General features: G+C 38.0%; 2 protein-coding genes across 8 annotated transcripts in view; one reads left to right on the plus strand and one right to left on the minus strand.

Moving 5' to 3' along the window:
* Positions 1 to 26,230, minus strand: part of PLEKHH2 (pleckstrin homology, MyTH4 and FERM domain containing H2) — a 106,587-nt gene that overhangs the window by 61,125 nt on the left and 19,232 nt on the right. For 5 of the 7 annotated variants that reach the window (XM_058551337.1, XM_058551335.1, XM_058551334.1 and 2 more), the window contains exons 3-8: positions 18,062 to 18,124; positions 9,974 to 10,123; positions 8,361 to 8,444; positions 7,662 to 7,743; positions 4,430 to 4,615; positions 1,745 to 2,706 (exon numbers count right to left, since the gene is read on the minus strand). In XM_058551337.1, coding sequence (XP_058407320.1) covers positions 1,745 to 2,706; positions 4,430 to 4,615; positions 7,662 to 7,743; positions 8,361 to 8,444; positions 9,974 to 10,123; positions 18,062 to 18,124 — 1,527 coding nt within the window. Of the gene's footprint in view, positions 1 to 1,744; positions 2,707 to 4,429; positions 4,616 to 7,661; positions 7,744 to 8,360; positions 8,445 to 9,973; positions 10,124 to 18,061; positions 18,125 to 21,563; positions 21,675 to 26,230 lie in introns of those variants that run through there. The other 2 variants (XM_058551340.1, XM_058551339.1) reach the window with 2 other exon arrangements.
* Positions 18,996 to 20,068, plus strand: C1GALT1C1L (C1GALT1 specific chaperone 1 like). Its single transcript, XM_058551892.1, is given in 8 exon segments — positions 18,996 to 19,124; positions 19,176 to 19,233; positions 19,236 to 19,342; positions 19,344 to 19,411; positions 19,413 to 19,709; positions 19,711 to 19,797; positions 19,799 to 19,893; positions 19,896 to 20,068. Coding segments are annotated over 8 exon segments (1,014 nt in total).

Here is a 26,230-nt window from a genome sequence, read left to right on the forward strand (position 1 = left end):
GAGAGGCAGTGTAGACAGAGAGGACAAGCTGAGCCACTGGACAAGGAGCAAGGGGCTCACCTGTTCTTAAGGAGCTGACTGTCAGAGGTGCTGCTGTATCATCACATGTTGTCCCACTAGAGTGACTATTGTATTTTGAATAATATTCCAGTTCAACAAGGATGAGCTATGCCTTAAAATAAACTCTTCAAAATCCTTAAAATAAACTCTCATAAATTGAGGTAACTAGAATACATCTCTTTTCCTTGAATCCTGAAAATACCTAACAAACAGAAATAAAACCTCAAACTTGGCCAGCCTGCTAGAAGGCTTCTGAAAAGCAATACTACTTTTTCAGGACTGAATAGCTTCAGAAGACAAGAAGAGAGAGAGAGTCAAAAAAGTAGTAAAAAGCGTTTGCCAAATAAAACAAACTTGAAAGCCTAACTTCAATCTCTGAAAATCTCAACATAATAAAAGAAGCAAAATTTCATACTGCTCACTGCCTAAAGGGCAACATAATTGAAATTCCAGAGATTCACATGCCAATAATGGCCACTTTTTTAATGCTATTCAGAATTTCGTAATAAACTACAGATGGTTTCACGTGCAATGAAATGTTCTTTTGAAAGTAAATAAGAGCAGATACATCTCAAGGTCTGAATTTATACTAGGAAAACACAGTTGCCTTAATTTACTTAAAATTGCACTGGTCACTAAATAAAAAATAATAATAACAGAACATGACTCCAAAAACCAAAAAATCCTGCAACTCAGATGTTTCTCTGGAGGCCAAAGGTTAAATTACCTCAATATGTAAAAGAAAACTAAAATTTACAAGACAGATGATTTCACTTTGTTTCAAATATAGGAAGAATTTTTTTTTAATCTAGCAATTCCTAGGAAGAATCACACAATTGATGGGTTAATTATTGTATTAATGGTTAATGTTTCAATGGAAGAAATTTCAATCTATTCTAGATATATAGGAAGATGCTTTTGGTTAAAGCAATGGATTTATGAGCTCATGAAGAGTAAAATAAATTTCTCTTAAGGCCAGTCAAGTAAATGATTAAGTTAAAAAAACAATGACCAATAGGAGTTAGGTGTCTTAGTCCAGAATTCACACAAAAGTATTACACGGTTAGGAGGAACCCTTCTGTCCCACCCCTGATGTTTCCTTCCATGTGGAGGGAGCGCCAGTAACTGAACACTCCTGATCTCTCTCCAGTGATTCACTTTCCCCTCCCCAAGGAGGAGGAGTGGCTTGAGGTGATTGGTAAACTTAGAAGGAGAAACTGAACGTGCAGAGCTCAGCAACTTTCTCTCTCCTTTCTCTTGAGAAGTAGCTGCCTGAGGGAAACAACCATTTGTTCTTTCACCAGATTGTAAATTCTAGAGGGGCAGGGCCTCCCCAGAGTAAGCCTGTGGTGGTCCAGTGCTACCTGGGAATGCGTGAATAAATCAAGCTAATTCTGAGGTTCAGTACAGCATCGGAAAGCTCATTTGCCCACCAATTCTCTAAAATCAGTTTTATCAATAATAAAGGTAATATTTTGATCTCCCAGCTGTCTTATCTTTGTCTTATATCTCAATTGATTCAGAACTCAGTGAGAAAGAGAAGGGAAAATTGTTTTCTGGAAACCGGGAATTGTCAGAACAAAGCTGGATTTGAAAAGAAACAGGAAAAGAAGAAAGTAAAACCTGAAAACCAGCGTCAAGAAAAAACGAGCGTGCATGCGTTGCACACAGCAATATAATTTACCCAAGAGGGAAAACGGTGCAGCGGAGGAGTTGGAGGTTTGCCGCACGCCACCTTCTTTGCTGAGTCACACGTTTCCTGGTCGTCTGAACACGGGGATTCCAGGGAGTCATAGGGAAACAGTCCATCATCACAACTAGTGTCCATATTCTCTAAAATTTCTGTACTGTCACCATCAACTAGGTCAAGGTCTGTTTCCTGAGGTTTCAGTGGTCGTATCATGCTTATAGCATTTCTGTTTGTACCAAACATCCTATCGGAACTTAACTGCGGCTGGCTCAAGTGTCTTTTGGCTAGAGCTACACTTATACTGAAAACATTAGGAATCCTTAACTTTGGGGGTGGCAGGTTTGATGAAGGTGCTAATTGTGCTCCTTTTCCAGGCAGTGAGTTAGGATGCTTTGGAGTCAAAGCTGGGGTCAAAATAGGGCTAGGGGTGTTGGCCTCACTCGATGAAGAAGAATAATCCAGTCTCTGAGACTGAAATTTTTTATTCAGTTCATCTGAGGAACTATCATGCTCCTTTTTACTTGATTCAGAACTTCCCTTTCCAAGAGGACAATTCTGAGCTTTCCACTGCGCCTCCTGTTGCCAAGAATACAGCTTCTTGTGTTCTGGTCTCTTTATGCCAAAAGTCTCTTCTTCAAATATAGAACTGCTGTCATCAGACGCTGTCAGATACGTCTCACTGCCCATTCTGCTACACTGGACCCCTTCCTCTGACGTGTGACTGGAAAGGGTGGACGTGTACCTGGACTTGGACCTTCCTTTGCTCCCGTCTTCCTCATCGGAACTCCAGTCACTCACGGCAGCCCCAGAATTCTGGGATATGCCGCCATCCGTTACAAAGCTTGCTCTGGCTTTCCGATTCTGTTCTGAGACACAAGGGGTTTGATGCAATGTTCTCGGACCTCGGCTGTTTTCTTGAATTTGGTTATCAACAGACTTTTCTGGAATTTCCATTTCTAGAAAGACATGTATCATATTGGCATGTTGCCTTTAATAATATAATCTTTCTGTACATTTAGCTTTACATAACTACATTGTAAAAACTGGAATTTTCATATGAATAAAGTTAATTTACATTATCCTTTTCTAGTTGTACATCTTTTTTAAACCCAAGTTTGAAAACTAAGCTTTCTATAAAACATGGAGCCCTAACACTTCAATAGAATAATATCAAAATTAAACTGCTTTTTACAAAGAAACACATTGGGGGAAAAAACCTGACAATAGTCTAAGGAGAGATAATACAAGAAGTAAAATGTGAAATAGGGCAACGCTGACTACCAAAGAAAGCAGCCACTAAAAAAATGAACACCATTAATTCTATTTTAGAACCAAAGAAAATAACCCTCTTTCAATTAAATTTCAAAATTATCATAAATAAATTCAAGTATAGTTATATAATGAATATAAAGCTATAGTTTAAAAACCAAACTTTGTTCCCAAGCTTGAATACATCAAATATGCAAAACCATGAAGAAAACATAAACAGAGGAAAGCTTTCCTCACTCTACTTTTGGTTTAATCGTAACCACAAAATGTGTTTTTATAATAAGAATAACACTCTTTAAAAATGTCTTTGGATATGGCTTATTTTTGATTATAACATAATTAATAGAATGAACGATTGGCTTCATACAGTGAACTAAAAGTCTGGATTGAAGAGTACAAAAGAAACTTTGAAAACCTGAAAACACAGATATGGCCTTCCTAATTAAGGAAATAAAGGCTGAACAAATATACTCTACAATTTGGTGTCAGGCAGTTTGTTAAATTTACAAATGAGCAAGAGCTGCAAGACAGGCAGCCTCAGTTTTCTGAGCCATACTGGACTACTAGAAAATGAGAAGGAAATTAAAATGATTTCTCAAAAAAGAAAAAAAAAATGCAAGTAATGGCATAAAAGCAAGTAGCAGAGGAGCCTTTTCACTGGAAAAACATTATGTAGTTTTCAGAATTTCATAACAAAGCATAGACATAGCTTTTAGAGCTATAATTTTTCTCCTTTGAAGGAAGGAAGCAGGATCTGAAAATAAAGATGCAAAGTCAAGCCTCTCTAAAATACTTGGGAAAAGTCATACTGCAGGTGGCCTAACCAGCAGCCGCACAACAAAGCAAAAGCAAGAGGGACTTTTAAGACTAAAAGAAGGGTAGAAATCTGCACTCAGGTCCAAGGTTTAAACACCTAGGCAAATATTTTCCTCTCTGAAGCTATACAGGGAAAATCGAAGCAGTTACTAACTTGTCCCCTGGTGTTCTTTTTCTTTGTAAGTTTGCTACATCACACTTAATTTCATATTCCATATTAGGTAATATTTTTATATTTTAAATAAGCAATGACTAGAAAGTTCATAGTTCTAATTTGAAACTCAGTTAAAACAAATACCTTGTAGGTACAACTGTAAGCTTTTTAATTTTAAATATCACTGCTACCTACCGCAGGAAAAGTATCAAGGGGAAAATCAATTTCTCCCATGCATCATCAGCAAAGACTCTCAAAAAACACACAAGATAACTAGATACACAAAGTTAAATGCTGTATTGCTCTTTAGAAATATTCTCATAAAACATCAAGTGGTCAAGAAAAAAATAAGGAAAATTAAACTACATTTGGATTAATCTCAGTAAATGATTTTTCCTTTTTAAAAAATGTCAAAGTGAATTCCTCTGGTCCATAAATACCTTCTATGTCTTTTCCTTCAGTGAACTCAGCTTCTTTAGATGATATCTTGCTCATCTCCTCAGACTTCACTATTTGAGGAGGACTCCTTGCTCGGGATAAAAAGCACTCAAAGGTCAAACTGCTTAGGCGCTGGCCTTCCGAAAGCTTCGGTGTGGGGACAGTGGACAACTTCTTCCCTTGGACTTCTGCAAGATCATTAATCAAAATCAAGATTTGAATGTTTCATAACAGTTTGTTACACATAGAAACAAAGCATATAAAAACTGAGAAAAATCATTCCTTACACATATCAGAAAAAAGCCTCAAGTTCACCTTTGTTTATGTACAGTAACATGGAACCCTCAGTGTCTAGCATCACATGCCGATGTTTAAAATCCGTTTACATATTTTGGATTCAAAATATTCTTTAACTGCAGAGAGAAAAACATCTAATCCCTTTAAAAGTAGTTAGTTCTCAAACAAAAACACAAACAAAAAAACCAGATTACAAACAACTAGAGAGTGATAGTTTCTTGAAAAGTCAAATATTGGTAAATACCAGTCAAGTACTGGTAAAATTTGATTGTGAAGTAATGCTACTAACGGTGAGGAAAAAGAAACTGAGGTCCTGGTTGCCAAGACAACCAAAGGAAATTTAGATCATCATTGGGGCAAATATCACATGATCACTGTATTAACTTTTGCTTATCTTAGTTTTCAATGTGCTTCTCCTAAGAATGCAGATGAAGGGGCTTGGTCTATGGGGACCACAATATGGGGGGCCTTAATCACTTCTTTAGAGAAAAAAGGGAGGGGGCAGTTTCAAGATAGAGAATTTAGAAAGCTAGTGGAGTGATTACTCAAGCACCTAATCATGGGTTTAATTCATCTTCTAGGACTTGCAACATTGCTGCTTGTAAGATCAAAGCATGGAGATTCCAGTGATAGTAAAAAAACGTTTCCAAGGAAATTAAATTCTTAACTCTGGGAGAGCAAAGGGTTAAGTTAAATAGCAACTGATAACTGAGTATAAGAAAAACATCTTTCTATAGTGTACTCCTTCAAATATATCTTTTAATATCTACAACTGATCATTTCTCACAGAACTAATTCATAATATTTTAATAATCACATATATGCATATATATTTTTTAAGTCTATATCTATTCTTCTCTAGTCCAAGCCTAGGTTTCAAGGATCAATACCCCTTAGTCTACAAGACCTAAGAGGCTGTCAACGAAGACTAGAATTGCCAACTAAGAGTATCAGAGAAGTATCAGCCTTTTGAGAGTGGGCTTAGTACATCCAATCTATTTCAATGAGGGTGAACATCACAAAGACCTGAAACTTCAGTTCTAAATATGGAATTCCGAATCAACTATGGCAACATCTATTTTTCAACATATAGGTAGAGGAAATGTGTGATATAAGAAATATATTTTGGTCTTCATTCATGGTTCCTGGCAAATAGCTCTAAAACCCTTGGAATTTCCTAAGTAAGAGCAATAAAAGCGTCTTTTGTTTTCATAACAAGCCCTTTCAACCACATCTGAGTGTAAGTTAATGAGATGATTTTTGGAAAGCCCCTAGATAGCCTCAGGATGAAGGCTGGTTGCCAGGAGAACCAACCAAGTGACCAGAGGGCTGGAAATTTCAACCTCAGCTGCTACTCCCTACCTCTGATCTCAGGGGGAGGGGAGAGGGACTGGAGGTTGAATTAATCAATGATGGCCAACGATTTGATCAATCAATCATGCCTATACAGTGAAACCTCCATAAAAACCCAAAAGCATGGGGTTCAGAGAGCTTCCAGGTTGATGAACATGTGGAAGGGCTGGGAGGGTAGTGCAATTGGTGAGGGCATAGAAGCTCTGAGCCCCTTCTCGCATATCTTGCTCTATGCATCTCTTCTATCTGAAGTTATATCCTTTGTAATAAACTGGTAATTTAGTAAGTACACTGTTTGCCTGAGTTCTGTGGGCCTAACAAATTATTGAACCTGAGGAGAGAGTCATGGGAACCTCCAATTTATAGCCAGTTGGGCAGAAGCAGGGATGTCAAACCGTGCTTGTGATTGTGTCTGAAGGGAAGGGGTAGTTTTGTGGGACTGAGCTCTTAACCTGTGGGATCTGAAGACGCTAACTCCAAGTAAATAATGTCAGAATTGAGTTAAATTTGTAGGACACCCAGTCTGTGTCCGCTGAGAATTGGAGAATTGCTTGGTGTGGGAAAAACTCCCACACATCTGGTGTCAGAAGCATTGAGAGGAGAAGGAAAACAGAGGAGTTTTTTCCTTCTATAAAATGATGGCATAAGTATTAACATGCAGTAGACAAAATGCTTTCATATGTCCTATAATCAATAATGTCCCATGAAACCAGTAAGGCACTAATACAATCACCATTTTACTAATGTAAAAAAAAAATCTAGAGATAACACAGCTACTAAATTGTAGGGCATTAACGTTGACTTCAAAGCCCATGCTCCTTCTACCATGCCTGTACTTTTCCAATGCATTCTGCTAAACCCCAGGGCTTTGTGGAAAATGTTGCAGAGGGTGCAAGAAGAGGCACGAATGAGGCCCAGTCTGCAGAACTCTGGACCCATCAACCAGGTAAAACTGCCCATACCTGTTTTATCTCTTGAGATTCTACAGAAAAATCATTGTTTTAAAAAGGGTTCTGTCGCTAAATAAAAGTTTGAAAAGCACTATACTAGGCTTTAATAAGCATGAGCTACACATCCACCCTCCTTATTCACCTCTTCAGCCCAATATGCAATTGAGTGGCTAGCACCAGAATAGCATACCAAGTAAATTTCTATCTCCAACTCTACCACTCATCCCTTAGGCTTTGAAGTTGAAAAGAAAGAAGGTAACCCTAAGCATTGGAAATGCAAAGGATTTATTCATATTATAAAATTCTGCTCAAAATATTCAGGCGTAAGAATTTCAATCACTGTTGATCCCCATGATACAAAGTGAAAATAGAAAATAACATGACATTTTTTTTTTAAGCAAACGTATCTGAAATTAAAAGTTCAAATTAGTATTACCCTCTTTGGGTTATTCGCTACTGCCTAGCTGTGCTGTCTAATATGGACATGTGGCTATTTAAAGTTAAATCAATTCAAATTAAATAAAATGTAAAATTCAGTTCCTTAGTTGCGCTAGTCATATTTCAAGTGCTCAATAGTAAAATTCTATACTGCCAAATAAATCCCAGTAAGCTATCTCAGGCAAAGCACTAATACCTTGTAGTTTTGACTGTATTGTTCTTATCTCTTCTGTTTGGTTTTGGTTGATCAAACGGAGATTCTGATTCTCCAATTCCAGCTAAAAGAACATAATAGTTTTCTTTTACACAGGGATAACATTTATAAAATGTACTAGTAAACTATAATACTTAGAAAATGTTAATATCTAATTACACATAAGCAAAATACAAAAGAAATGATAAGCAAATACCAGGTGAAATCTATCAGTATAGATTATCAACCTAGAGATTTATGGCTTCAACATTCATTTTTCCAGAACTAAGAGTTTTAAATGTTTTTCACCCCTATGCCTTTTCCACTATAAAATTATTTTAAACCAAATTATTTCAGCATTTAATCTGCCATATAAACTAAATAATGTATACTTCTCAGATACTGAATACATTAATTTTATGACTATACACATATGTTCTATAATTATTTAAAATTAATTAGAACTAAAATCAACTAATTAGAATGAGGCTACTTACACTGATTACGAGTCTATCAATATTTTTAATTTTAGAAATGCATTGAACATTAAAACGAAAGCTACCTATCTCACATTTACCAAAAGACAGCAGCACCACCAACTGATCAGAATTTTGCTTCACCCAGAATGATCAGATACTCTGATGACTTATCTATTCAAAAGAAGTAAAAGGTAAAGAAAAGGCAAAACATAGCAATAAATACCTCATTTAACTTAACTGTTACCCATTCTTTGATCTTAGCTGCTTTCTCTTCTATTATTTTAGCTTCTTGTATCCTTATTTGTTTCTGAAATAACATTAGCAGTTTGTTTAGTTCAAACACAAGCTCAATGGTCTGGAAATGTCACGTCATAAATATAAAAGGAAAATCCATTAAAACTTGTTTCCAAGTTAATACATCTGCCTTCAAATTACCAAATAGAACAATTACCAAAAAATGAGAACAATTGTCCAGCAGATACAATGATAAACCATAAAAGCATATGCAAATATTTCTAGTTTTAGCAACTGCTATTCTTTCTCTGAAAGATTATAAACTGAAATCAATCCACTGAATTTATCAACAAAATAAATTTTTCTGGAAACGGTCTAGGGTTTAGAACAGTAAGTAGAATAGGTGTCAACCAGGTTAGGGAGAGGAGAATCAGAACCTCCTCAGGGGCATGGCTTGTTTTCCTCTCAAACACTAGTTTTAAAAGATCCAGAAAAAATAAAGATCGAGAAACTCTAGCTCACATGTGCCAACTTTATATCTGCTTATGGTCACAAAACTACTGAAAATGTGGGGCCAGCCCTGTGGCCTAGTGGTTAAGTTCACCACGCTCCGCTTTGGCAGGCTGGGTTCGATTCCTGGGTACGGACCTACACCACCGGCTGGTGGCCATGCTGTGGTGGTGACCCACATACTAAATAGAGGAAGATTGGCACATATGCTAGCTCAGGGCAAATCTTCCTCAAACAAAAAGAGGAAGATTGGCAACAGATATTAGCTCAGGGTGAATCTTCCTTAGCAACAAACAAACAAAACAACTAATAAACAACAATTAAACATACTTAACAATATTATAGTGGTCATATTTAAATGATGTTAACTGATCATTTAAACAAATAATCCTAATGCAATTTTTCCCTAATAAAATTTTTAAATAAACTAAATACTATACTTGATCTCAATAAAGTGGTTTAAGAACAGTGTACCCATTTCTAAGCACAAGGATTAGCATTAAACATATATTTAAAATATAATGTTCCATAAACATTTCCAACACCCTAACAATCTAAAGCAAAGATTTGTTTCAAACATTTCACAGACATAAATGCCTGCTGACAACCAAGGGTTTTCAACTTAAGGAGCACTGTCGCATCCAAAAGGTTTTAGATCCTGCCTTGGACTTACCCCAGATTTAAAGTGAATGCCATTTTACTTGCACCTTTCACCAATAAATGTGATGTGATCCTATGGGTTGACCAAATAAGGAAGATTTCTGACCAAAACTTAGAAATTTAGGCTCTCTGGGCCGGCCCCGTGGCTTAGCGGTTAAGTGTGCGTTCCGCTACTGGCGGCCCCGGTCCGGATCCCGGGCGCACACTGACACACCACTTCTCCGGCCATGCTGAGGCCGCGTCCCACACACAGCAACTAGAAGGATGTGCAACTATGACATACAACTATCTACTGGGGCTTTGGGGGAAAAATAAATAAAATAAAATTATAAAACAAAAAAAGAAATTTAGGCTCTCTCTTCTTAATCTTTGCGATTATGAATAAATAAATGCACATATTTAGAACTCTTTGATGATCAAACTCTTCCTAACCTGCTCTTCAAGTTGCAGCTCCAGGTTTTGAATGATGTCATCTTTTTCCTGTATTAGGGTCTCCAGATCTTGACACTTTTTATACAACCTCGTCTCTGATTCACTGGTTTGAATATTAGCTGCTTTTAATTTCTCTTCCATAACTTGTACCTAAATTCAGAGGATAAAATATTAAAATTATGCATGTACTTAATTTCTTACAGCATTATTTAGAATTTTACTTTAACATTAAATAGATTCCTAAAATGTATCATTGTAAAATAAAAATATTGAACAAGTTTTAATGTATTTAATAATTATAAAGTCTGGGTCGGCCCCATGGCTTAGCAGTTAAGTTGCACGCGCTCCACTACTGGCAGCCCCGGTTCGGATCCTGGGCGCGCACCAACGCACCGCTTCTCCGGCCATGCTGAGGCCACGTCCCACATACAGCAACTACAAGGATTTGCAGCTATGACATACAACTATCTACTGGGGCTTTGGGGGGGAAAAAAAAAAGGAGGAGGATTGGCAATAGATGTTAGCTCAGAGCCAGTCTTCCTCAGCAAAAAAGAGGAGGATTAGCATGGATGTTAGCTCAGGGCTGATCTTCCTCACAAAAAAAATAATAATAATAATTATAAAGTCTGAAGACTATTTTGCCAAGTGGCGTTAACTTTAAGGTTCTTAAGGGCATGTAAGAGTCTCAGAATACTGCTACCACATAAAGTAAGGTTTAGTAGAGCAATGATAATATGCAAAGAAATTCATACAAATATAGAATCAGAAAGTTTCCAGCCCTCATTTTTTCATATTTTAAACAAAGTAAGAATATAAAGTGAAGAAGGTGAGTGGTGAGATAAGACTCAAATTGGGCAACCTAATATAATAACACATTTTGGGAAAAAAATTGAACTTAGTTGATAAAGAAACACACATACAATGGAAAGCAAAAGGAAAATAAAAGAACCTTAAAGCCTCAATTATGGAATTATAAAAATAAAAAAGTATGCGAGTCAAGATACAGGTAAGAGAGTGTGTTTAGTGAGGGTTTATTTATTCATTAATTTAACAAATATTCAATGAATACTTGCCAAGTGCCAGGCCTGTGCCAGGTCATGGGAAGACATCAGTAAATAAAACAGACCCAAAATCTCTGCCTGCATAGAAATTACATTCTAGTGGGTAAGAGAGATCACAAATAAAATAAAGATGTAAAAATCATACAGTACGTTACAGAAGGTGATAAAGGTAATGGGAAAAAATAGAGCAAGATACAAGAGATCAATGTGTGGCTGGGGGTTGAGTGGTACCTCAATTGTAATACATAAGATATACCGGCTCTGCTTGAATCTTCTGCAAAACATATTTGGGTATATGAAATCTTAGAAGGCATGTGTGAGATGTTAATGATAGTAATAAAGAAAATAAAGTACTGGGCACTGTATATAATATTAAGTCTTTTATTCTATATACCCTAAATAGGTAAGAATGTAATTTTAGCAATGTTTTAGATTATAGGGGGCAAAGAAGAAAAACATGTAAAAGCATTTGAGAAATTAAAGGTGATAGGTAAGATGAAAAATCTTAAGCTACTAAAACACCTCTGAAAAATCACAATAAACTTAAAGTTCAAAAATACTTGACTAATGAGGGTTTCTAGATGGAGGGTGCTACGGTTAGTTTGGTTTTGTTTTTTAACCATGAATACAAGGTTTCATCTGTCAGTTCACTGTATAAACGTAAATTCAACTCAAATGCCAAAAGTGTCCTATTTAAATACCACCCACATGGCTGGAAACTATGAAAATAAAAGTAGATCAAAAAATATAAAACAAAAAATGTATTCCACTAGCCGAATGGTAATTTTAAGTTATCTTAAGATTCAGATTTGTTAACATAATATAGCAGGCTCTCTGCAGGAACAGACCAAGAGGTCAAAGACAAAGGTCTACATCAAAGATGCTGTCATGAAAAACAGCCAGAGCAGGACAGAGAGCTGGACAGCATATACCAAGGGTCAATCTTAAGATGAGACAGCCAGTTCCACACAGGGCATTCTGTAGCTGTGGAAGCAAGGAGAGAAGAGCAGAGACCAAGTCCAAAATGGCAGTTCTCCTCCAGGGATAGAATAATAGATGATAAACCACAAGAAAAAAAAAATTAACTAAATAAGAAGAGACAGAGATACCACCAGACCTACACCTACAGTTTCCTTTAATTAAGTTGGGGCAAGCGACCCTACAGACATTGGGCTGCCACACAAAATTGTCCTATTATTGCTTAGAAAAGGGCTACAGTCCTGGAAAACTAACTCTTCTCTGAAAATCATGTTCAATTTGAAAGGTGTTCTCATTTTATGAATGAATGTTAAATGTATCTTTGCCATGAGCAACTGTTTAATTCAACCATTGTTTTTAGATAAACAACTTTCCTAGGCAAGAAAACTATGGGCAAAAGTGGCAAAATCTCTTTGGGAGAGAGATTACAAAGTACTTATAGGCAACCTACTTACCAATTGGTCCTGATAGGACCAAGTTCCACAGGATTAGCCAGCCTTCCTTGGTAATTAGTACGAATAAGAGGTCTACAGAAATGCTAAGAGGTTTACATAAAAACCAAGCAGCCTTTTAAAATATCTTACCACAGGCACACAGAAAATAGCCTAGTTCTTTTTCCATTCATTTAATCTGAACCATATAAGAATTTCAACTACTCAGAGACTGGCCAATAACAAACACCTATGAATTCAAATTAGTTGTTAAAGAAACTTGCAATTACCTATACATGGATATCTTCCAGTGAGGAATGCTTTGCACTTTTAGGGTACATTTACCCTTTACTTCCAGGAGAGCCTCTGGTTGCATCCACCCACATCAGCACACTCCTCAGCCATTTCCCCAAAGTCTTGTTGATCCTTGCTTCTGAAGTCTCTAAGCTATTGTGCAGTAAAGGGTTGACTCAGACGACCTGGGGTGCTCAAACCCTGTACACTCCAAAGAAAGGACTGGCCCTTGACTGGCTCCTGAGAAATATCTTTGAGCCCTTGGAACATCCTGCCTGATAACTCTCTTTACACATCTTGAGATATTGGGCCACACCAGATAATTAATGCTAACAATGTGATTTATGGTGAATGCCCTTTTTGTTCCCTCACCTGGGGTCCTGCGCCATCCTGTATCACTTTGACCTCTGGAGGGGCTGGAGACTGAGTAGCTAAGGTTAGTCATGTGTGCATTCCACGCCTACAAGACTGATGTCCCCCAATAAAAATTCTGGACACAAAGGCCTGGAAGAACTTCTCTGGTTGGCAATTTTTGTACGAGTTGTCACACAGTGATAGGAGAATCAAGTGCATCTCTGTGTAACTCCACTAGGAGAAGACAACTGGAAACTCGCGCTTGGTTTCTCCTGGACTCTGCTCTATGTGCATTTTTCCTTTGCTGATTTTAATTTGTATTCTTTCACTGTAATAAACCATAACCATAAGTATAACAGCTTTTCTGGGTTCTGTGAGTCCTTCCGGTGAATCATCAAACCTGTGGGTAGTCTTGGGGACTCTGACACAACTCCCAATGCTATTTTCCATTTTCCTGCCCACACTGAAGACAGCAGGAGTTGCAAATATTGTTCCCATTGTAATTACGCATATCAATATTTCCTTCTTCCCATTTCTAACTTCATCCTCTCCTCCCCCACTACAAGTAATCAAGATGTGACTGTATTTTTGAGTGGAGGTTGAAAATTTCTATTTCTATCTATACATTACAACGGCATGACAAAGACATCTGATAGTTTTAAAATAGAATGAAGAAGGGCATTGTAAGAGTATTTTGAATCTCAGACCATTTTCCAGTTATATAAAATTTATTGCACATTAATTAATAATTCTAATCACATTTAAACTCAATTATTTTGGCCTAGTGCTCCATAATTTATGCAGTAAGGCCAGAACTATTCTCACTGAAGGCGAAGTGGAACAGCACTGGATAAAGCAGGTTTCCACGTAATGAAGCAAATCATTACAAGTCCTGGATATGAGGATGACCGAGGAGTAATCATTTATTAAGAACCAAGAATGACTTGGATACTAAGAACTAATTTTACAGAAAGGCAGATTAGCAAACATATCAGAGTGGTCAGAGGGAACTTTAAATCCAGCTCCTACCAAGTCTGAAATAAATACAAGCAAGGGATCAAAGCCGGGAAGGACAGAATGAAAACACAAACTTCTGCAGGGGAAATTATCTACCCCTCTTTGGTTAGCATAAATTAGTCTAATAGACTGGAGTATACACCTTATCAGATACTTGAGAAAGAATCCTGCATATCAATCTCTCTCAAATATGCTATTTGCTGCTCTTCTGTCTCAAAGAACACTCATAAGCAGTACTGGGTTGATATGCACATACTGCTTTAAAAACTTGTGAATAACAATAAAAATGTACTGCAACATTAAGTATACAGATTGCTCAGATTTACCTGGAAAAATGTGATTTTTTTCCTATAGGTAACTTATTTAATTGTTATGCAGGCGAAACCACTCATTAAGAAACAAGGAGAAAAATGTACAAAGTTCAAGTGGAGAGTGCACCTGGTTTCAGCTGACTACTGCCTTCAGTGGTGAAACATTCCTTTTTGGTTAATATAAATACAGTTTAAGTCTTAGGATATGGCTCAATGACAAAGGACAAGCTAAATTTAAGCAACATAAACAGCAGATAGGCCACAGCCCCATGGTAATTGTTAAAGACAGCAAAGGATTCAGTTACTCTAAGTCAATAACGTTTACTTAGTTTTGCAAAAGCGAAAAAAAGGTGATATAAGCAGTGCATGAGAATTCATCTGCTCTCTATTTATATTTCCTGTTAACTTTTAGATTCATTATGAAGTATTTAAGGAAACAATTCCTCTGAAGTATAACAAAATAGGAACTGAACAAATTTAAACTGTTGTGACAAAAAGAAATATCTACAGATTTTGCTAAATTATATAGAAACTTTGGGAGATTTGCAATTCTCACTCTTTTGGGGAGGGGCAGGGGAGAGTTTGATTTAAGGCAGTATGTCTAAAATAACCAATCATGGCGTTCTTTTGCTTAAAAATGTAGCACACAGAATTAAATAACTTTACACCTGACATCCTCAAACGACAACTTCAAATAAGAAATTCTTCCTGTTAACTTATCGAGATCAGTGGTTGGGCCCTGATGGCTACAAATTACCACGGTTTGTTTCCCTTGAATTGGGAATGGGGATTCTTTTTTTCTCTTAAGATCCAGTGAATCAGAGGAAAAAAATCCTGAAAATCACAAATAAAAAATACTTAATTTAGTTTACTTTTCAGAGCTAAACAAATTTGCTACATATACGAATTAAGAATTTTAATTTAAGAAAAGGCAACACAAAACCATCCTCAATGTCTTTCTTTTTTTCCTATAAAACGAACAGTTAAAGGAGAGAGAGAGATAGGGAAGAACAAACAGAGAGACACGGAGAGACAGCCATGGGTACAGAGGTAAAGAGAGACAACACTAGGACAGGCCAAAGTCAGAAAGGGAAAGACAAGGAGGGATACATGAAAGTCAGAGAGGCAGACAGACTGACAAACGTGTGCTGGAAGGTGTGGGGCTAAACAGGGACACTACAGAGAAAAACAAAGACACTTGGTGTAGAATGACAGACAGTGACATAAACATTAGAGTCTTTCATAGAATGTAAGTGACCTTGTGTGATTTTACTGTTAATTATTGGCTTTTTATAGATATAAGTGGAGATATTACTATTTAGTCCTATCAGCTAGAGAATATAAAAAGCCAAGCACAGGGGGCCAGTGGCATAGTGATTAAGTTCATGTGCTCCACTTCAGCAGCCTAGGGTTTGCAAGTTCGGATCCTGGGTGTGGACCTATGCACTGTTCATCAAGCCATGCTGTGGTGGTGTCCCATAGACAAAAATAGAGGAAGATGAGCAAGGAGGTTAGCTCAGGGCTAAACTTCCTCAACAAAAAGAGGAAGATTGGTAATAGATGTTAGCCCAGGGCCCATCTTCCTCACCAAAAAAAAAAAAAAAAAAAAAAAAAGCCAAGCACAGCACAGATCCTTACCATTACTACTAGTACTTCTACCAATATCTAAATTTGAGGTTTTAAAGAACTATCAGTTATTTTTTGGTGTGATGATGGTACCATACTTATGATTTTTTTTTTTTTTTTTTGCCAAGGAAGATTCCCCTTGAGCTAATATCCGTGCCAATCTTCCTCTATTTTGTATATGGGTCACTGCCACAGCATGGCTGCCGATGAGTGGTGTAGGTCCATGCCTGGTAACCAAACCCAGGCTGCCAAAGCAGAGCAAACTGAACTTAACCACTAGGCCATGGGGCTGGCCCCCCGTAGTTATGATTTTTAAGTCTTTATTTTTATTTATTTTTATTTTTTATTTATTTATTTTTTTAGATTCTTTTTTTTGTGTGTGTGAGGAAGATCAGCCCTGAGCTAACATCCATGCTAATCCTCCTCTTTTTGCTGAGGAAGACTGGCTCTGAGCTAACATCTATTGCCAATCCTCCTCCTTTTTTCTCCCCAAAGCCCCAGTAGATAGTTGTATGTCATAGTTGCACATCTTTCTAGTTGCTGTATGTGGGACGTGGCCTCAGCATGGCCGGAGAAGCGGTGCATCGGTGCGCACCCGAGATCCAAACCCGGGCCGCCAGTAGCGGAGCACGCGCACTTAACCGCTAAGCCACGGGGCCGGCCCTAAGTCTTTATTTTTAGATTAGTTGCTGAAATACTCATGGGTGAAATGATATGATGTCTGGGATTTGCTTCAAAATAACCCAGCATGGAGGTGGTGAGGGAAAAAGTGAATGGAGGTACAGACTAGCCATGAATTGACCAATTGTTGAAGTTGGCAATGGGGGTTCCTTATACTATTTTCTCTACTCTTGTAGTAGTTGAAATTTGGCATAGAAATCAAGGATTTGGCAAGAAAATCAAGGGTTAGGTTGGATTGGGTTTATTTATAAATTTGTCAGCCCACTAAAACGTCTACTCTGTAAAATTAAATCTTTTAGGTGAAAGCAAGATTTGGTGGTACTCAAACTGAAGGGAAGAAACATGACAAACTTAGAGAGAGTATAAGAAATTTAATAAACACTTCTTGGAATAAATAATAATTTTGAAATTTTTGACTTGATTGAATCTGACAGAGATTTTTTGATAAAATGTGAAGCTATAGATTTAGGATCATTAGACAAACTTTAAGGCTGGTAGGCTCATCCAAACCACTCATTTTATTGCTGGAAAAGTCCAGAAAGGGTTAAGTGATTTATTAAAAGTTTGACTTTTCTCCTTCATATCTATTAACATATTAAGTAGAAAATTTTGCATATATTTTTCCTAATATAACTCTAAGCATTTTTCCATATTAGTACTTATCCTTTGTAATAATTGTTTTTTGTTTTTTTTTTGCTGGGAAAGATTTGCCCTGAGCTAACATCTGTTGCCAATTTTCCTCTCTCTTTTTTTTTTTCCTCCCCAAAGCCCCAGTACTTAGTTCTATACTCTAGTTGTTAAGTCCTTCTAGTTCTTCTATGTGAGCCACCGCCACAGCATGGCTACTGACAGAGGAGTGGTGTGGTCACAGAAGTGGAGCACACCAAACTTTAACCACTAGGCCATCAGGGCTGGCTCTGTAATAATTATTTTTAATGGTTGTTTAATATTTCATGGAGTTGATATAGTTCACTTATTCATTCTTTTATAATATAACATTCATATTATTTCCAATTCTGTTACTATAAATAAAGCTGCTATGAACATATGTATACATATACTTCATTATGGTTAGGATTACAATAAAAGTCATATTCGATTTTCTCGGAAGTAAAATAAAAATTCCTCATGCAGGCATTTTTATCCTTTTGAAAATTTGTGAAGGGGCAAAATACAGTTAGGTTCTCCATTTTGTCTATGGATCCAGCTCATGAACTGTCAAAATGATAAGATGTACAGAAGGGCTGAGGGCTATTTTGAAGGCTGTTTTGGGCAAAACAATGTTTATATTGGTAGAGGCAGAAAAAAATTTTTTTAGCTAAAACTATACCCTACCTGTTGAAAAGCTTTTTCTGCTTGACGTTCAGCATCAATAACTTGTCTCTCAAGCTGTTGCATCTGGAAAGTGAGGAAAAATAGAAAAAATATAAAAATTCACATTTCCCTTTTGGAAAGGGACTTAAAAATCTCACAATGTTATCAAATTCTTTAAGAATATTTAAAGTACTTCAATGGATATGAATTACATACAATTTATCACATTAAAGACTCTTTCAGTGCATATTTAAAAATTGATCAAAATACCAAAGGTTTGATACTTTTAATACAATGTAATATATACTACATGAGTATTCATCAACAGAATTTTCTTCGTTGGACTAGAAATTAGAAATTACTGGTCAACACATATTAAGAATAAATTCAATCTAAGAGAATAGTAAGACCTCAGATGTCATACTCGATTTGTTGATCAAAAAGTCACAATAATATCAGAAAGTGGTATATTCTCATAAGCTCCATAGGTGGTACGTTTAAGTCAAAAATCCGGGTAGTTTTAATACTTACAGATTGTGACAGAAAGAGTATAGAAGAGACTCTGATTAACCACACACGTCCACAAAAAGCATAGGTCACAAAGAATCGAAAAATATATGGGTATTTTTTTTTAAGTTCTGTGAGAATTAAAAGTGCATAGATATAAAGTAAAATACTAAAATGAATATTATAAGTAAAATAAACAAAAGCCTTAAAAAGGACCCAATGCAAATTAACATAAGAAACGTGTACCAGGTATAGAATACACAATCATGATATAAAACTCAATTCCAAATTCTTTTTTTCTGAGTGTTGAAGTATAGACAACTCTAGAGCAATCTGTGGCTCAACGTACTCTCATTTTCAATTTTACTGTTGGTTGGTATTCCAGAGGCCCAGAACTTTCAGAGCACCTCAAACTCACAGCACTCCGGGGCCTACCCCCAAAGCCATCATGCCCCGCCCCCTTCTCGAAACCACGGAGAAGCGGCCCTCTGCAGTCGACCGGCCCAGCGGGGAGCGCGGCAGCCAGCTCTGCACCACGTGGGCGACCCCACCCGAGGCTGCGTTTGACCTGCGCACTGTTCTCAATGCCTGAAAGACGGTTTGCGCTGTGAATGTATCGTTTCTTAAGAGCACACTGCTCGGGAGCATTTACTGTGTTTTAATAACTGTGTTTAGGCAAATGAACATTCACGCAGAGGTAAAACTCAAAACCACGAGTACCATCACCTTCCCCCCCACAACAGAAAATATTTCCTAAACATCTCAGAAGTGCAACGCATGTAGCTCAGGAAAGGAACGTATGCATGTTCACTGTATCAAAGATGAGCAGTATTGGACTGTAGTGAAAGACAGTTGGACCAAACACTGAGGCAACAGAGGCCTACAGTACTAAAAATGATAGGTTAATACAAAAAAAAAAAAATACGATATGTGGATAGATGAGGAAAATTTACAGATAAGTCTTTGAAAAGCATGGTGGCAACTATCAGTGGTTCTTCCTTGCACACCCCACTACATTTGCTGTTGGTGAAAATTTAAAGTATCTTCTGTTTACTAGGGATGCATCACAACCTTTCTATCTGGGCCAGACTATAACATCTGGTGACCTCGAATACATGACTATGGAAGGAGGAATTGTCTTTTAAGGATAGAGTCTGAAAAGACAGCCTTCTCAATAAGTCTGGAAAGTGTGCAGATCAAAGTGTGATTTAGAAGTTATCTGAAGATATGCAGCTGGCAGTTGGCCTGAAATCCAAGAGTTCTTGCAGAAAATGCAGAGGATTCCAAAAGAAGAGCTGTATTTAATACAAAACCAATTGCACATCTTATTCAAGAGATAATGTCTAATCCCCTCAGCAAGTAGTAGAAGGCTGCTGTTCAGATATGGCTATTACTTTAAATGTACTGACTCCTAAAAAGATGATAGTAATGATGTATGGTGTGCACCGGCTCAGGGCATTTGGACATTATTTGAAGGACACACTGGTTTTCTTGCATCCAAATGGTTCAGAAAATGACTGAGGGCTAGGGAATAATAGAACTGTGCTGTTCAAGAGTACTTGAAATGTGGATTCACTTGAAATGTGAATTGAAATGTGATGTAAGTGTAGAATACATACTTCATTTGATAATACATATATTATTTGAAAACCCAGTACAAAAAGTATAAAATATCTCAGTAAATTTTTTGTGTGTGTGTGGTGAGGAAGATTAGCCCTGAGCTAACATCTGTTACCAATCCTCCTCTTTTTGCTGAGGAAGATTGGCCCTGGGCTAACATCCGTGCCCATCTTGCTCCACTTTACACATGGGATGCCTGCCACAGCATGGCTTGATGAGCGGTGTGTACATCCACACCTGGGATCTGAAACTGTGAACCCCGGGCTGCCAAAGCGGAGCATGTGAACTTAACCACTACGCCACCGGGCCAGCGTCTCAGTAATTTTTTTCTATTGACTCACATTGAAATGATAACATTTTGGATATGTTGCATTAAATAAAATATAATATTAAAATTAATTTCACCTGTTTCTTTTTCATTTTATTAATGTTTACTAGAAAATTTTAAATTACATATGTGTCTCACATTCTATTTCTATTGGATGACAAAAGTGTAAAACATTCCATTGTCACTATTTATGGCAATTTAACTGCCAAAATAACACAGACTATTATTGCAGGGATCTAGATTCTGGAAGAGGTTTCAAATATTTGGATATGTAAATAGATATTTCCCAAGTGCATTCTCTGGACTCATATCACCTTTAATTTTTGCAAAAAATATTTCAAATGTTTAATAAGCAAGTATTATTGTTTAAAATGATTTATTGAGTTATTGTTATAGACTATGGCACTACACAAAAGCCAGCCCTGGTGGTCTAGTGGTTAAGATTTGGTGCTCTCACCTGGTCAGGAAACCACACTACCCGTCTGTTGGTTGTCATACTACGGTAGCTGCATGTTGCTGTGATGCTAAAAGCTACGCCACCAGTATTTCAAATACCAGCAGGGTCACCCATGGTGGACAGGTTTCAGTGGAGCTTCCAGACTAAGTCAGACTAGGAAGAAGGACCTGGCCACTCACTTCCCAAAAAACTGGCCATGAAAACTCTATGAATGGCAGCGGAGCATTGTCTGATATAGCACCAGAAGGTGAGAGGACAGCGCAAAAAGACCGGGCAGCATTCGGCTCTGCTGTACGCAAGAGTCAGAACTGACCTGACGGCACTAATAACAACTATTGTGGAAGCAAGCAGTTGGACAAGCATTATCTCCTGTCTACGCTGTTCCTTAAACCAAAAAAACTGGCAGGCACATGCCGACATCACATTCCATATGCTGACAATCGTCACCTCTACTATGTAATTACATTGTTATGTTTTCAGGAGAATTTTTGCACTTATGGAGCATCAACTTTGAATATTATTGAGGCTGCCGGGAAAAACAGGAAAATTCACAAACAGGTTGCTGATCTGTAAAATTTTGCTAGTGAAAAAAAAAAAAATGACTCACACACCTACTTGAATGGCCAAAATCCAGAACGCTGACAACACCAAATGCTGATGAGGATGTGGGGCACCAAGAACTCTCATTCACTGCTGGTGAGAATGCAAAATGGTACAGCCACCTTGGAAGACAGTTTGGTGGTTTCTTACAAAACTAAACATACTCTTGCCATATGATCCAGCAATCGCACTCCTTGGTATTTACCCAAAGGAGTTGAAAACTTATGTCCACACAAAAACTTGCACACAGATGTTCACAGCAGCTTTATTTATAATTGCCAAAACTTAGAAGCAACCAAGATGTCCTTCAGTAGGTGAATGGTTAAATAAACTGTGGTACGTCCAGACAATGAAATATTATTTAGCACTAAAAGAAATAAGCTATCAAGCCATGGAAAGACATGGAGGAAACTTAAATGCACATTTTTAAGTGAAAGAAGTCAATCTGAAAAGGCTACACACTGTATGATTCCAATTATATGACATTCTGGAAAACTATGAAGATAATAAAAAGATCAGTGGTTGCTAGGGGTTGGTGGGAGATGGGCGGGATGAATAAACAGAGCACAGAGCTTTTTAGGGCAGTGAAAATACTCTGTATGATACCATAATGATGAATACATGTCATTATACATTTGTCCAAACCCACAGAATGTACAACACCAAGAGTGAAACTATGGACTTTGGGTGATTATGATGTGCAAATGTAGGTTCATCAGTTGTAACAAATGTACCACTACGGTGGGGAATGTTGATAATAAGTGAGACTACGAATGTGTCGGGCAGGGAATATATGGGAAATTTCTGTACCTTCTCCCTAATTTTTCTGTGAACCTATAACTGCTCTAAAAAAAATAGTCTTAATAATAATAATAAAAGATTGAATAGTTTCTTTTTTTTTTTTAATTTTTTTTCCACCCCAAAGCCCCAGTAGATAGTTGTATGTCATAGTTGCACATCCTTCTAGTTGCTGTATGTGGGACGCGGCCTCAGCATGGCTGGAGAAGCGGTGTGTTGGTGCGCGCCCGGGATCTAAATCCGGGCCGCCAGCAGCGGAGCGCGCGCACTTAACCGCTAAGCCACGGGGCCGGCCCTGAATAGTTTCTTAAGAGGATTACCACGGTGTGAATGCTTGTGTCTTCCCAAAATTCCCCAGGTTGGAATCCTAACACCCAGTGTGATGATGATGAAGTCCTGAGGATGAAGCCCGCATGGGAGGGATTAGTACTTTTATAATACAGATCCCACAGAGCTCCCTAGCCCCTTCTTCCAGATGAAAATACAAAAAGTCTACAACCCAGAAGAGGGCCCTAACCCAACTTTGCTGGCACCCTGATCTCAGACTTCCAGCCTCTAGAACTGTGAGAAATAAGTTTCTATTGTTTGTAAGCTATACAGTCTGTAGTATTTTGTTACAGCAGCCAGAACAGACTAAGACAGAAAATCAGTACTGAGAGTGGACTGCTGCTGCAACAAATACCTAAAAACGTGGAAGTGACTTTGAAATTGTGTAATGGGTAGAGGCTGGAAGAATTTTGAGGTGCATGGCAGAAAAAACCTCATTGTCATGAACAGACCATTAAAAGCAATTCTGGTGAGAGCTCAGGAGAACAGGAAAGCTGTAGAGAAAGCCTCAACCTTCTTAGAGAATACCTAAGTGGTTGTGAACAGAAGGTTGGTAGAAATATGATGGATGGTAAAGGCCATTGTAATGAGGTCTCAGACTGAAACGAAGAACACGTTATTGGAAAATGGAGTAAAGGCGATCCTTGCTATAAACTAGCAAAGAGCTTCACTGTATTGTGTTCCTGTCCTAGTGTTTTGTGGGAGGTAGAACTTGTAAGCAATGAAATTGGATATTTGGCTGAGAAAATTTCTAAGCAAAGTGTTTAAGGAGTGGCCTTGTTCTTCTTGAATGCTTAGAGTAAAATTCGAAAAGAGAGAAATGACTTAAAGATGGAATTGTTAATCAAAGAAGAAGCAGAACCTAAAAATTTGGAAGTTTTTCAACCTATCCATATTGAAAGAAATGAGAAAGCTTGTTCAGGAGAGAAGAGGGTGTGGCCAAGCCATCTTTTGATGAAGGGATTAGTATGGGTTTGAACCACAGACTTAATCAGCCACCCCAGCAGGAAAACAGTTCGTTTCAACATGCGAGGAAGTAATGAGGAAGGCTGTTGGACTTAGATTTCACAGGAGGAGACCATACAGCTATATAGCTATGAACATGGGCTATTCTTCAACACAAGGAAAGAAGAACCCTAAACACAATTCAGAGATTATCAGGCTGCCTCCTCAGTTTCAAAAAGTGGGGGGACCATTGCTTGGGTTTCAACAGGCCAAACAACCTCTGCCCAAACCAAGGCAGAGCCCAAACCAAAGTGGTGCTGCCCACAGCCATGGGGGCCTGACCCCTGCCCAGCAGAGCTGTGGGGGCATAGTTACCTCTACCTAAATTTAGAAGGATGGAGCCACCCAAAGTTGCAGGCACATACCCCAAGCAGAAGGCCACCTCGAGAGCCCCTACCAGGGCAATGCCATGGGGGTGGGGCCATCCCTGGGACCTCAACAGGTAGAACCACCAGAGTAAAACTCCAACCCATGAGAGCTACCATGTGGCTGTACCCAGTAAAGCCATGGGGGCAGGGATGCCCTAGTATGTCCAGAAGGCAAGACCCCCACCCTCTCCACGTGGGTCCAGAATATAGGACCTTTGCCCCAGAGGGCAGAACATCTAGTTAAAGAAGATTATTCTCAAGCCTTAAGAGTTAATGTTGTTTGCCTTGTGTGGGTTTTGGACTCACTTGTTGCTCCTTCTTTCTTTCCTACTTCTCTCTTTTGCAGTGAAATGTCTGCCCTATGCCTATCCCACCATTGTATTTTGGAAGTGTATAACTTGTTTCATTTCAGAGGTTCACAGCTGGAGGGGAATTTTCCTCAGAATGAATCATACCTTGAGTCTCACTCGTATCTGACTTAGACGATATTTAGATGAAACTTTGGACTTCAGACTTTTAAGTTGATGCTGGAAGAGTTAAGACCTTTGGGGCTGTTGGGATGGAACGAAAGTATTTTGCATGAGAGAAGGACATGAATTTGGGGAGGCCAGGAGCTGCAGTCTGAATGTTTGTGTTCCCCTCAAATTCACATGCTGGAATCCTAATGCCCAATGTGATGGTGTTAGGAGGCAGGACCTTTGGAAGGTGATTAGATCATGAGAGTGGGGCCCTCATGAATGCAATCAGTGCCTTTATAAAAGAGATCCCACAGAGCCCCCTAGCCCCTTCTGCTATGTGAGGATACAAGGAGAATACTGTGACTTGGAAGAGGGCCCTCACCCAACATTGCTGGCACCCTGATCTCAAACTTCCAGCCTTCAGAACTGTGAGAAATAAATTTCTGTTGTTTATAAGCTACACGTTTGTGGTATTTTGTTAGAGTAGCCTGAACGGACTAAGACAAGGACTATACAAATATCTTGTCAGATTTCTCTTTCTGAAATGTTTGGTTTCTAGTGATAACAGTGAGGACAGAAGCCTTGTCTGTTTGCCTCACTGTTACATACATATAAAGACCTGTATAAATAAATATAAATTGAATACCTATCTATTCAATAGGTATTCAATATATTATAGGTAGGTATTCAATATATTATAAATTACTGAATGAAATGACAGCTGTAAAGCACTATGCCTGTATGAAGGATAGTATTTTTACCACTGGCAAATAACTTTTTTTCTGCTCCTATGGCATTGACTTTCTACCTTGTACTATTTTCCCAACTACATTGCAAGTTGCTTGAAGACAGACTTCATGAGTGAGTACCCTTTATATCCTCCATAGCACCATACCTTGCACATACCAGTCACTCAGTAAAATTCTAAAAGCTTAGTAGCAAGTAATAACCTTACAAAAAATGATTATTTCCATTATAAATAAAAAGCATTACACACACACACATACACACCCACAGCATTTCATAGGACTTGGGATACAAGGTTATAAATGAAGAGGCTATCTTTGCTGGATGTGAAAATTATATGTATATGCCTTTGAATACAACAAGTTAATTAAAAGTACATGTTCAAAAAGTCATTTTTGGTTTTTTAATAAAAAAGAGGTAGTCTTTCTGGGGCTGGCTCCGTGGCATAGTGGTTAAGTTTGGCGCACTCTGCTTCAGCAGCCTGGGTTCACAGATTCAAATCCCAGGTGCAGACCTACACCACTTGTAGGCCATGCTGTGGCAGTGACCCACGTACAAAATAGAGGAAGACTGGCACGGATGTTAACTCAGGGCTAATCTTCCTCAAGTAAAAAAAGAGGAAGACTGGCAACAGATGTTAGCTCAGGGCGATTCTTCCTCAGAAAAAAAAAAAAAACAGAGGTAGTCCTTGAAATACTAACATAGGGAACAGTGGAAAGAGTACTGAACTTGGAGGCAAGAAGACCTAAATGAGAATCTAGATTCCACTACTTACTAGCTGTGTAATGATGGGTCATTTAACTTTTCTGAGTTTCCACTGCTTATCTGTAAAATGAGATAATCCTTATCTCAGAGTATTTATGTGAAGATTAAAGAGGAAAGTGTCCAACATAGTATCTAATACTTAATGGATGTGCAATGAATACTTAGAAATTTTTAAAGCAGCATATTTCTATCATATGCACGTTACTTTTA

Source organism: Diceros bicornis, chromosome 12, assembly GCF_020826845.1.
Source record: "Diceros bicornis minor isolate mBicDic1 chromosome 12, mDicBic1.mat.cur, whole genome shotgun sequence".
NCBI lineage: Eukaryota > Metazoa > Chordata > Mammalia > Perissodactyla > Rhinocerotidae > Diceros > Diceros bicornis.